Source organism: Accipiter gentilis, chromosome 25 (assembly GCF_929443795.1).
Source record: "Accipiter gentilis chromosome 25, bAccGen1.1, whole genome shotgun sequence".
NCBI classification, from domain to species: domain Eukaryota; kingdom Metazoa; phylum Chordata; class Aves; order Accipitriformes; family Accipitridae; genus Astur; species Astur gentilis.
In genome coordinates, this window is record NC_064904.1 from 7,564,243 (window position 1) to 7,577,069 (window position 12,827).

Consider the following 12,827-nt stretch of genomic DNA (forward strand, 5'->3'; position numbering starts at 1 on the left):
CAAAGCACACAGACACCAGCAGAAATGGAAAGCCCCTGCAGAATGCACAATGCCAGCTCACAGACTGTTTAATTCACGTTCTTGTCCACTTTCCAATACATTGTACAGTATTCGCATGTACCATTTATGCGGGTAAGAAAAAAACCCAAGAAATGAAGTGCAATGTCCAAGCTACATCTTACCTACTGGCAGTTTACAGTCACACTCAGACGCTTGGCTCCGTCCTGTTCTCACAGAAACAAGGCAAAATATGAGAAGGGTTCTTGGTAAAATAAGGGCAGACTTTGTCCTGAGGATCTCAGAGCTGGACATGTCAAACTGTAATTGCATCACCTTTTTATTCCTCTTTATCCTGTCCCCCTCCCATATCTGCTCCCATCTTCCCTCTTAACCTGAGGCCGCCACATCTTTATTGAGACTTTGGCCACGCAAACAGTTGACTCTGCATTCAGTGCAATGGAGGTGGCTGGGGACCATTGCCACGGCAAGGTTATCAACAGCCAGTTGATATTTCTGGCCTGCAGTAGGTACGGGCAGGAATAATTCTCATCTTTTCACTGTCTAGTTTTTCAAGTTGATTATTGGCTTCACTTGAAATGCAAAATTAATGATCTTGAAAGCTGTTAGCACAAAGAGCTGGTGCTTGTTGTGGACAGGACAAGGTTGCTCTTATTTAGGCAGGGTTTCTGTGGAGAAGTCAGGTTCTCCATTCAGGTCTCCCAAATCCCCAAGCAGTACTTTAGCCATTGAATCATCCTTTTCCCTCCATTCTTTCATCAACACATTGGTGGTTTCCAGCCTATTGGCTCCTTCCATATTTTGCTGTTTCAGCCTCTGTAAACTGTAGTTAGTCAGGTTTGATTATTACTGCACTGTGCTGTTACCCAGGTCATGTGTTAGGAATTGTAAATAACTGCACCACAGTTTAAACTCTTCTTAGTAACTACTGTCTATAGCATATGTAAAGAAATCCAACCAAGCTGAACAATTCTACATCACAAGGTCACATCAAAAAACTTTTCTCCTGTTCCAGAATAGATGAATAGTTTACAGCAGATAACTATGTTGATTTGAAAACGATTTCAATAAAGCAAATCCAACTGTGAATTCATACTGTTCCAAAAAGGTGATTTGTTCAGGTCATTAAAGCCTCCAGCTATGTTAACAGGAAGATTTTTAATGGCTGAACTGTTGGACCAAGAGCCAGAAGACTGGACCTCTTTTGGATTTCTGCCACTTGTCTACCACGTAATGTGTGTAATAATTGAGCAAACAGTCTTTCCTCTGCCTTCATCAACATATTTGTTTAATCTTTTTGATCAGAGAGGCCCAGTTAGCATTTGTAAATTCCTGTTCAGCTCTAGAGAATGTGTACTTTTTGCAGGAAAGTCAACATAGACTTTAAAACTTAAAACATAAACTAATGTGCTGCAAGTATCCTGAGTTGAAAGCATCAATAGACAGATATGTTTTAATTAGGTATACACAGCAAAAACCTTTTAAGTCTTGACTCCTACATAAATGTTTTTAAACTAATCCTTCACATTCCTTTACTTTGTGGTCCATTACATCCTGTGCAAACTGTAAAATGTTACTGAATCTTTATATGCTTTCTACAGGTTGAAATGAAGACCCAGACTGCAAAGAAATAATATATTAAATCACCCTTTTGCATAATGTTACAACTTCTTATGTGGATGGGTTCCAAGTTGTTTAAGAGCTGGAGCTGCAGCAGTGCCTATTCATTTCACTATTTCCACCAAATGTATAAACTCCCGATTTTGACTCTCTTTCCACTACTGAAAAAAAGTGCTAAAGATGGCAATGAAATACAACAGAAAATAAGAAACTAGATTTACAAAGAGGAGTTGGATTTGCAAACCAATATTTTTATCCCATTTTTAAGTGATGAGTTTCGTAAGACTATGTTATTTATCATATAAATTTTAGATGCAGCTGCAGTTTTCTATTCAGAGTCTGTGACTAAATGTGGATGTTGGCGGCTCCTAGAGATTCATGTCCAAGCAAGGATGAATTCCAGATCTCTTGTTATTGCTCAAATGTTCTTCTTTATGGAAAAAATAACTTAAACACAGAAATGCACTAGCGTAAGCATAGAGGAAGTTTTAGAAAGTCTGTGACGAAGATCTGTTGTATTGCACTTACCTTAATGAGTCAGCATGGGAGACGTTGTTCAGAGATTGATCTCCTGTAGGTTATTAGCATTCCTTAAGTAACATGTAATTAAAAAAATGTTGTGTTTCAGGTCTTCACCAAAATAAAAGTTTTGATCAAGATATTAAAAAAAAAAATAATCATTTTGACAGAAGTATATAGCTTCATTTGAGATGTATTTCTTCTTATACTGTTTCATTTATTTAATTAAATAAGTAAATGTTTAAGTAGGATGCTGTTCAAATAAAAGAAGTATTTATACATTTTAAATCTTCAAATTAAATGTTGGGTTCCTTAGATTTTTCTCCAGTGTGATGGTGTTAGCCAGAACAATTTTTCAAATCTGTCAATTTTACCAGTGTTTGCATAACTCTAACTTAGTATCTTTTTAATGAATAAAAAGTTGGAATAAAAGTATTTATCAGGATGATAAGGAAGTTCATAATAAAATATCACCATGCTGCCTCGCATGTCTTTTCATTTTAACTCACTTATCAAACAAGAATGGAAGCAGTTGAATAAGAATTCAGAGAGATGGTGCGTGTGTTGGATAAGTAGCCAATGGGAAGAATATTTTCATACAAGTAAATAACGTTCCAGTCCCTTGATAATTTCTCACTAGTTTTTAAAAAAAAGTTGAAAAACTCTATTGTTTACACAGATATACTTAAAAGAGATTTGTATTTAATATCTGAGATGCATCAGATACGATTTTTTTTCAAATATTGCTCTAATCAGAGGACAATTAGAATGAAAAAGATAAAAATAATTTATAAACAACTAGTATCAGGCTACAAGGTCCCAACAGGTAGTCAGATAAAAAGAAGTTTATTTATGGGTGTAAGCCTGAGAAAAATACAGCAGTCATCATGCACTACTGAGAAGTGACATTCACAAAGACTCATGCCCTAGAAACCTATAGTGGGGTGCAAAAGACATTGCTTTTCAAAAACTTTGAAAAGGCTGGCACGGGGTTTAGTGAGTCCATGTTTCAGCAGCCCTTCTCATATACCTGTTCTGCTTTAACCCCGGCTCCTTGGCATGGTCATCCTCCAGGCTGGCACAGGAAGGAGCTCCCACCACAACAAAAACCTGTTTCAAAGTTTGTCTTTGTGTGCACTGGCACTGAGGGGGCAGTTCAGAGCTATTGATAAAATTGTTATTGTTATGGACATAGTTAATCATACAAAGGACCTTTTAATTGCCAAGGACCTGTACTTGAGAGCTTGATTTAGCAGTCACAGGAGGACAAGAGTCATGGCATATGGCTTTTATGATTTCACAATGGGAATGAAATATTTCACATGCCTTGAAAATTACTACAGCCAATATTTGGCGAAGTAGAAGTAAAAAAAAAAAAAAAAAAAAAAAAAAAATCCTAGGGCTTTCTTCCAAAATGTAACATCACACACATCGTACATGGCCAACAAAACACTCAGACAGCACTGTCACTCAGTTGTGCCTCAGGATGCATCTTTGAATTCTCTCAGTAACCTCTGTACTGCTATTTGAATTTGAAACTTTGCCTAAATTACCTGGAAGGGCAAGAAGTAGGTATATCTATCTGCTTTTAATGTCCTACCTTTATTAAAATTATTTCACATACTTTTTACATTTAAAAAGTCTTCTGTGCTCTCAGTTCTGATCTGTGCAGTCTAGTAAGAGTTTTCCTTTCTTTTTCACCATGAAACTAACTCTGAAGGTCAGGATTAGTTCTCTTTATGTGTAAAAATATGATTTGATTTATAAAATTTATTTATAGATGAACATGTTTAGCTGCTTGCAGAATTTTCTCTTTCAAATTAATCTTTACTTCTAAGGTTGTTCCCAAAACTCAAGCTGTATTTATTTAGTGTTTCCAGAACACATGATCCTAACTGGGTAATATGTATTAATAGGAATAATGGTGATAGGTTCACTGTACATGGAAATGAATCAGAAATTAGTTCAAAGTAGGAAAAATATGTCATTACTTGCAAAAAGATTACTGGAATGTGTTAAGTACATAAATTGAAAACCGTTCCTGTGGCTAATTGTCCATTAGCACTAAATACTTAAAAATACTTACAGAAGAAAATTGCATTTGAAGAAGAAATTAAATTAAGCAACTGAAAATGAATTGCATTTTCTGTCAAGAAGACATCCGGAGCTCTAAGTTTATAAAAAGCTTGTGGCTTTTGGTAGTCCTTGGACACTGGCTAGTATACTCTGAAGAAATTTTCCCAGTGACAAATTCTACAGAAACATCATGTACAATTGCTAGCTGAACAAGAAGTCAGATTTATCTGTGGTTAAAATCTAAGTTGCAATGGAAAGTAAATGTTCCTGAAGCTTTAGTTTAGCCCATCATGAAGGAATTCATGTCTCCAGCCCAGAGATCACATAAGAAGTGTGCAAAGTGACTGGCATAAACTGATAGCAAGTAATCACCAGAAAATTGGCAAGCAAAGAAAATAAGTACCTATATTTCCTCTATATTTATAAAAGTAATAATTCTGTTTACAAAAGGAAATGTTTAACTGTTATCTTTCTTCTACAGTATTTTTGTCATATAATGTTACAGATTTTCTTTCATTACTCTCACATCTTAGCCAGCCTCCTGCTGTAAAAGGTTAGATTCCTGCTGTCTCACAAATAGCCTCTTGCTGTCTCACAAATAGCCTCCTTGACGCTAATCAGCCATTTATTTGCTCTACATAACTTCTCTGCAGTTTTAGATCCTCTCAAGTGATCTTATTTTGCATGGGGCTCAGTGAACTAGATAACATGCAGACTGTTGTGAGGGAAGACGTACAAAGCCCGACAGCTGTTCACTTGAGTTGTAGCCCAGTTCCCTGACCAGACTGCCAGCTTGAGTGAGTTTATGAACTCCGATAAAACTTTGCTGCTCACTTAATTCTGCAGTGATGAAAAATGTTCAGTGGACTAAGTACCAAACTGAGTGATGAGGAATATTAGTACTCAACTAATTCCTAGAGGCATCACAGAGGTTAAGTGTTGCAAGCTGCTCAGATACAGACATCACTATGGCTGTACACATATATGTAAGAGATGAACGATAGTCCTAAATGCTCTTTTCAGAAACTCCCATTCTTATCTATCTCTTCAGTGTAAAACTACAGAAACTGAAAGGGTAGAGTTAAGTAGTGTGGCAGAAATTTAACACTCAGGAGGACTGCAAAATATAGATTTTTTTAAATGCATTCTTTTTTATGATTGACATGCTCCACTTCCATATGAAATACTGAAATGTTAGATGACACCACAGGTTCAGTAACGTCATGCCTACTGTAACGATTCTGAGACTGAATGTCTGTAAAAAACAAGAGCCAGGTGCTATGGTCGAGCATGACAACACCAGGAGAATAAAATCACCACAGAAGGCAGCTCTGGCAACCCAGTGGATTTTGACAGGAGGATAACATTTTACCTGTGCTCTCATTCCTGCACAATCTCACATGGAGTTACCGGAGAGAAATAAAGGTATTGCCAATGCTATAAATCTTAAATGCTTTGGAGGCTGGGGCTGCCTCTCCCCAGCTGAACTCAAATGAAATTTTTGAACTGGAGAAGAGGGCTGTGAATTTGGAGCCACAGAGGCCTTCCCTCCAGGCAAGGTTTTGAACATAAGATTTTGGAGGAGTCAATTTTTTGTGATTACAACTGCTGACATTTGAGGGCAATAAGATGGCTAATCTAACAGTAATTTTGAACCTGAAGTTCAGGATGGGAGGAACTGAGAGGGAACAAAAGAATGCAAAGTTGAGCAAACAATGATGCACACACAGAGTGAGTAACGTTCCCAGTTCTGGGGAGACAGGCATGATCCTGCTAAGGTTATACATAGCATGGAAAGCAAGAGTAAAAGAAAGGGCAGGGAAGGGTACAAAACTAGCTTTGTGTCACCAGCGTGACTCCTGCTACTCTCAGGGAGCTGGAATTCAGCTATATCTGTGTTTGCCATCAGTCTGGAGGACACATACAGAACTACTTACACTAAATTGGCACTTTCCTTCCTCTGTGCCACTTTAAACAATGGCAGCAAAGAAAGGAAATTTCATAGGATGTAGAGGAAGTTCCATCCTTGCCAATGCTGAGAACATATCTCACCATTGCACATACGAAGCATGGATTGATCTAGCCTATAATAATCGGTGAGCACTAATAATTTCCAGCAGTTAAATGTTTGTTGCACCACTAATGGGAAACAACTTTTGGAATTTTATGCTGCCTTTTCGCAGACCCCTTCTCTCATTTCAAAGACGCCTCTTGTTCACTTCAGAATTTGAAAAAAAAAAAAAAAAAAAAAAAAGACTGGAACTCTTCTACTGAATGTTTCTGTCTCCAACCAGAGTGAAAACAAGAGCAACTCAACTATTTGCCCAGACTTGAATGACTGGTGGGAAATCATGTACTATATAGTACCCAAGTATAGCGACACCATCTGCGTTATTGGAATGCTTGGAAATGTATTTGTTCTCTTCACTTATTCACTGCACAGGGGCCCCCTGAAGGCAGCTGAAATCTTCCTTATGAACCTTGCTGTTGCTGATCTTATCTTCCTCACATGCCTCCCTCTCTGGGCAGAGAACATCAGGAACGAATTTAACTGGCCGTTTGGAAATTTCCTTTGTCGCAGCACCAGTGCATCCATCAGCCTAAACATGTATGCCAGCATCTACTTGCTGGTGGCAGTGAGCGTGGATCGCTATTTGACTTTTGTTCATACCTTGAACCACAGAGGGATATGGAGCAAAACTGTGGCCAAAGGGATCTGCTTGCTCACCTGGTTCTTTGGCATCCTCCTCAGCATCCCAACCTTCATGTTTCAGACTGTGAAACACTTTCCCCTGTGGAATATTTCAGCATGCACTTTAGACTTCCCCACCCCATTGTGGGTAATAGCTGAAAGCCTGGTATTCAACATAGTGGGGTTTGTGTTGCCATCTTCAGCAATCACCTTCCTTAATTTCTCTACCATTCGGTCCCTACAAAAAAAAAGCAAGAGAATGAAGAGCACTCAGAACAAAGCGTTGTAAGGATCACAAAGGCACAAAGGCTACCAGGTTGATCTTCACAGTGGTTCTGATGTTTCTTTTGTGCTGGACTCCTTACCATTTTTTTGTATTCCTTGATATATTATACCAGACAGAAGTGATCAAAAGCTGCTTCTGGGGGGAACTGCTCAACTTTGGTGAGCCGTTTGGTTCTACTCCGGCTACCACCAACAGTGGCATTAACCCTGTGATTTACATCTTTGTTGGGAAATACTTCAGGCAAAAGGCTTTAGAAGTTTTTTCACAGTTTATTCCCCGTGGATTTCCTTTGAGCTGGGTATCATTCAAAGAAACGTCTTCACATTTCAATGTGTTTCCAGTCAGGAGTAGTTTAACCTAATGGTTCTCAGTTCCATCTTCATTTTGATATTACAACTTATTTCAAATGGCATTAAAAATGAATTTGAATGGAACTGATCTGACATTCACAGGTCAAGCTAGTTATTTATTAGAATAAATCACTTGACTGCTTATTTGTCCTCAGGTTGATATTCTTTTTCTGTGTTATCCATCCAAATGCATAACATATGATAACAGAATTTTATACCAAATGATCTAATCTGTTTTACCAATTATCAGTGACTTAAAAGAAAAAACTATTTGACAAGATATCGGAAGTCTGGTTTCTTTACAGAGACCCATAATGTGGCTGAACACTTTATTGCATTGTATCTGTGATGACAATTACTCTACCACCAATAACATTACACATAAAATTATAACGTGTATTGCAGAGCAAGTATGAGGTTAATCTTCAGCTGACAGCTGCATTTGAGCAATATAGAATAGGTCTAGCTATTTTTAAGAATATTTTAAATGCTTTGCAATTTCATAGTACTATATGGGAAATTTGAATAATTTTTTGTGCATTTCAAATATATTCAGTGCATAAATATTGTACAAGACAATATACCACAAAGAAAGTGTACATAAATTGTAAAAAAAAAAAGCAAAGCAACTTGGTATCCTCCTCAAAATCTGACTTTTTTTTTGATCCAGTAAAATGTTACACAATTATTCATCAAGTACCTAAAGGGTTTTTTTATTTTTTATATATTAAAATATCAGTGATGGCCATGGATACTGTATTATTTTGGAATATCTTTCATCTGAGGCAAGTCCTTAGATACATACTTATATTTTTATGAATAAAAATAAATAAACTGCATAACATCCCTTTTTATACCACAGTCGGCTTCTTTCTTGTATTTATTTTGTATTTTGTCCCTTTCCCTGTTCCTTTGGGGAAAAGCAAATATATAGTTCTGTGATTAAAAATCCTTGCTGCTGCCAGAATATAAATGCTGGTGGTGGTGGTGGTGGTAGTAGTAGTAATAATGGCATAACAATAACACACCAAACAGGAGATAAGGAGTAGGAAACTTCTTTTCCATCACAGCCACAATTGCAGAATAGACTGAGATATCTGTTCCCATAACTATAAAAGTATGTGTACGTACAGACTTGGAAGATACACTTAGAGTGCAGGCTGTTCTGCCAGAAGGATATTGAGTGCAGAAAGGGGCATACAGGCACACCATTTGTGTAACAGTACATTGAATTATGTATTACAAAGCCTGTTCAGTCTTCTAGGCACTGTAACAGTGCTGCATTTTCTGCAGTTCTTTTTAGTGTTGCCATTTTGAATATGGATTTAATCTCTTGTTTAATTATAGAAATCTGCCCATTCAACTTCATTACAATAAGATTAGTGTTCATTTTTAATGATTCCCCAAAACTTTTTGAATCTGAACAGTGGAAGCCTTTTGAAGAGTTAAAAGTCTATCTTCCTGCAATGATGGCTTAAGAATTAAGGGTGGATTAAGGGATCAGGGAGGAATAATCACTCTTAGCTTTGTTAGTTTCACTCCTTCTGTGACAGGCTTTTTTAAAAGAAATATCAGGGTTAGACATTAGCAGTAGCAGCAGCAGGTGAAGTCTACTGAGTCATCTGAGATCAAAAACTTAATTCCAGTCTATTGTAAACTGTTGTACACTGCATTTATTTAACACAACCCCAGCTGAATCCTTAATTAAAAAATATTCCATGGAGAGATATCTTTTTAGGGGAAAAGAAAAAGCTCTAAAATAATGAAAAAAGTGTATAGACAGAAGTGCCATTTTCCCACTATGCATGGGGACCTTAAAAGGGAAAAATATCTTGTCTTGTCTGAGTAATGCTTGTTGTGTTAGGCAATGTACACAAATAAGAGGAAGATTACTTCTTGAGCACTCTGGCATACTTAGGGTATGAGCTAATAGATTGAAAAATGTCTGAAATCTGAAATCAATGGAAAGCCTGCCATCTGCTTCAATGGGCAAGTGACAAGGGCTTCCATGAAAGTGCTGTTTCTATTTTACATGTATACAACTGTCAGGAAAAGCACCTGTAGTTTAAATACTGCTTTAAACCACTTAACAGGGTCTTGCAAATCAATGGGTTTATTCTCCAATACAAATATACATAAATGAAAGTATTTTTTATCTATGAAGTAAAAATTGATCAGCTTCTCTCATTACTGATTGTGTGAGCTGTATTAATATAGAAAAATATGAAGAGTAAGTGCAATTTACTCCACAGCAAATGCAAAATTCCATATTTAGTCAGAAACGATCCACTGCACAGTAGAGGCTGAAGAGTGAGAGACTAACAGCAGTTCAGCAGAAAAGGATCCATAGGCTAAAAGTTGAACATGACCCAGGAGTTCCATGCTGTTTCCACCTTGAAGGTGTAGATGACAGCAGGTAATGAACTTCAATTGCAGCAAGGGAGGCTCACGATAAGCATTAATAAAAACCTTCTCCTGGTAAAGCTAGCGATAGTCTGCCTTGGAGAGAATCCAGCACCGCAGCAATGGAAGCCTCCAAGCCCACTTTAGACAGCCGTTGTCGGGGACAATATAAGCGTAGTGGGTTCTGCCTCAGCACAGGGAGTGATTTTTGATGATGTGCATCCTTCCATTGACTCTTTCTCTTGTGGTCAATAAGTAAAATTTCCTTGTTTGCGCTTTCGGGGCTCTTCACCTATCACCTTTCAATCAATACGGAAATGTCAGCTCTGACAGCCAGTCAGCTGACACTGCCAGACTCCACTGCCCATGGGTTGTTCTTTTGAACAAGCACCCTTTTTACCTTCTCTCATGTTACTTCTCACACTCCCAATAAACATCGTCAAGCATTAATCATTAAAAAACTTCTGTGCTGCACTACCAATCTTTTATAAGCAAGATGCCAACACCCTAAGAGCTTGCAAGTATAATTTAACTTGTTCTCCTCATCCATCTACATTGAATTAGTATATTCGATATTTTAATCATAATTTCTCTAGGGAAAGGACTATCTTTTTGTTATCTGTTGAGGCCATGCTTAATGCCCAGCTTAGTCTTAGTTTACAATATGTCTTTGCTAGCACTAGTGTGATAAAGTGGCATTCAGGATTCACTGAAACCCATCTCAAGGAATAATACAGCCTGGACTTGCATTTGCAGTATCAAAACGTTTTGACAAGCTATTTCAATTTTATGAACTTTAACTGTAAAGGCAGACAGTTCTCATGTCAGATTCTGCCTTTAACACCACCATGCCCTCCCCCCCAAAAAACCCCAAACCCAAGCCAAAGCCAGCTGATCCATTTTTAAGACTGAAGCTAGAAGAAAAGACATTAATCACTACAAGTAAAGACAGAAGCATTTTCAGAGATCTATAGCCACATGGACTTCTAGCCTGCCAGGAGTCATCTTCCTGGGAAGAGAGCTCTTCGTCACCCCTGTGAAAATCGTACCAAATTAAGTAAAAATTTTGACTCTTAGATGGAAGAAAGCAGTCTGCACGCAGTACAGACATGCTGGAGCTTTTCAGCAACCAGACCCCATTCTCACGAAGATGCTTAAACACTCCCCAGTTGCCTATGACAGGGTTTCACAAGAGATCTGGTCACACAGCAACAGGACCCACTTCACTGCCTATGGGTGGCTGTGGGCCAAGGGCAGTGGATGTCAAGGAAGCTGCTTGCTCACGGTCCTAGTGAGTTTGTTGGTGCACTTCCAGCAGCAGAAAAGGAAAAAGTGACAAAAGCTGTGCCAGACCACAGGACCAGAATCAAACTGGGGAAATGGGGCTGTGGCTGGAGGTTAATGGTGAACAGAGAAATATCTGACTGGCAGCTGGGAGTCAAGAAATGGAGGAAAAGACTGAAGGGAGAGAAGAAAGCAACTTCCAGTGTCTCTGTCAGCCACTTCCCAGTGCAGGAGTGTGTGGAGGAGAAGGAAGGTCACATTGACCAAAAGAAAGCATTGAGGGAGGTGAGGAGACAGGGACTGGCTGTACCAGGAGATACATCAGGAGCCAGGGAATCAGTGTGCGTGGGAAAGGGAAACGGCTTTGACAAGGAACTCGGAAAGAGCTGGGACCTGCTGGGCAAGGAGGCCAGAGCAAAGTGTAAAAAAGGGAAGAAGAGGCAGATGCCTTAGGATGGGACTTGGGATACTTTCTCCTCTTAAAAAAAAATAAAAATAATCCTGACATTAAAAACATTAATAGAAATTTGAATTTACCGAATCCAGCATTCAAGGGCCAGGAAATGTTTGACCTAAGACTGTCCCTGGAATCTCAGTGTGGCCTCCTTTAGCGTATAAGTTATAATACAGTCTTATATGACTAAGCTTTGAATTTCCAACATTGCAACTAACCACTTCTGATTTAGCTTTGTGTCACTCTGCCTTATGTGGGAGAGAAACACACTTACATAAACCAAACAGTACCCTCAAGAAACTCAATCATCCATCCTGCATATTAAATAAAAACAACAGTATTGAAAATACACATCCTGCCTTAATTTTACAGAAAGAAATCTTTGAAACAACAGATAATTAAACTGAAAAAGTTGCTGCAGTGAGATTAGATAGAGACAAATGAGTCAAATAATCATAAGATAAGAATGATTAGGAAGAATATTGTCATCAGCACAAATGTAGGAAGCAATCTCCCCCTTTCCTTGTAGCACAGTAGGATGCCTGACAAACGGTAGACACCAGCCTTGGTCACTGGAAAGGAGAGGTCAAAACAACTTCGTCATGGAAGAGTAAGGCAGGGCTTTGGGTCCATCAGGAGGGCAGGAGGAGGGCAGAATTGTGAATTCAAAAAAATCCTACTCTGTCAGCTCAGGGCACATGGAGAATAGCTGGAAAAACAGATTCCCCAGGCTGGACCACGCAAGAGCACCTTTTTATTTTTTCTAAGGGAATTTGAAGCTTGAATGCAAAACAAGCCCATCTTAAGAGCATGCCATCTTATCTTAGTTACTCTGGTGTTTTAGCTGGTTTTTAATTTGACTTTTATGTAGTTGCTGTTCATTGCCAAGCCTGTTATTTCACACACGACTAAGAGTAAAATCCTGAGTGTCTTTCCCAGCCTACTAGGCTAGATGAGGGACCTGCTCCCTCTTTCCCTAGCCCCAAACAATAGAGAGGCTTTGCAACTAGTGTGTTTCTCCCTGGTGGAGAATGGCCATGGACCCATTTATTCACAGGTGTCATGCCCTACTTTAATTCTCCAGAACACACAACATTGTACATACCCATCACACTGAGCAAGAGA

General features: G+C 38.5%; 1 protein-coding gene across 1 annotated transcript; it reads left to right on the forward strand.

The window, feature by feature from the left end:
• The first annotated feature begins 5,456 nt into the window (after nt 1–5,456).
• Nucleotides 5,457–7,572, forward strand: BDKRB1 (bradykinin receptor B1). The gene is given in 3 exon segments (XM_049828304.1): nt 5,457–5,567; nt 6,489–7,169; nt 7,171–7,572. Coding segments are annotated over 3 exon segments (1,194 nt in total).
• Nucleotides 7,573–12,827: the final 5,255 nt, after the last annotated feature.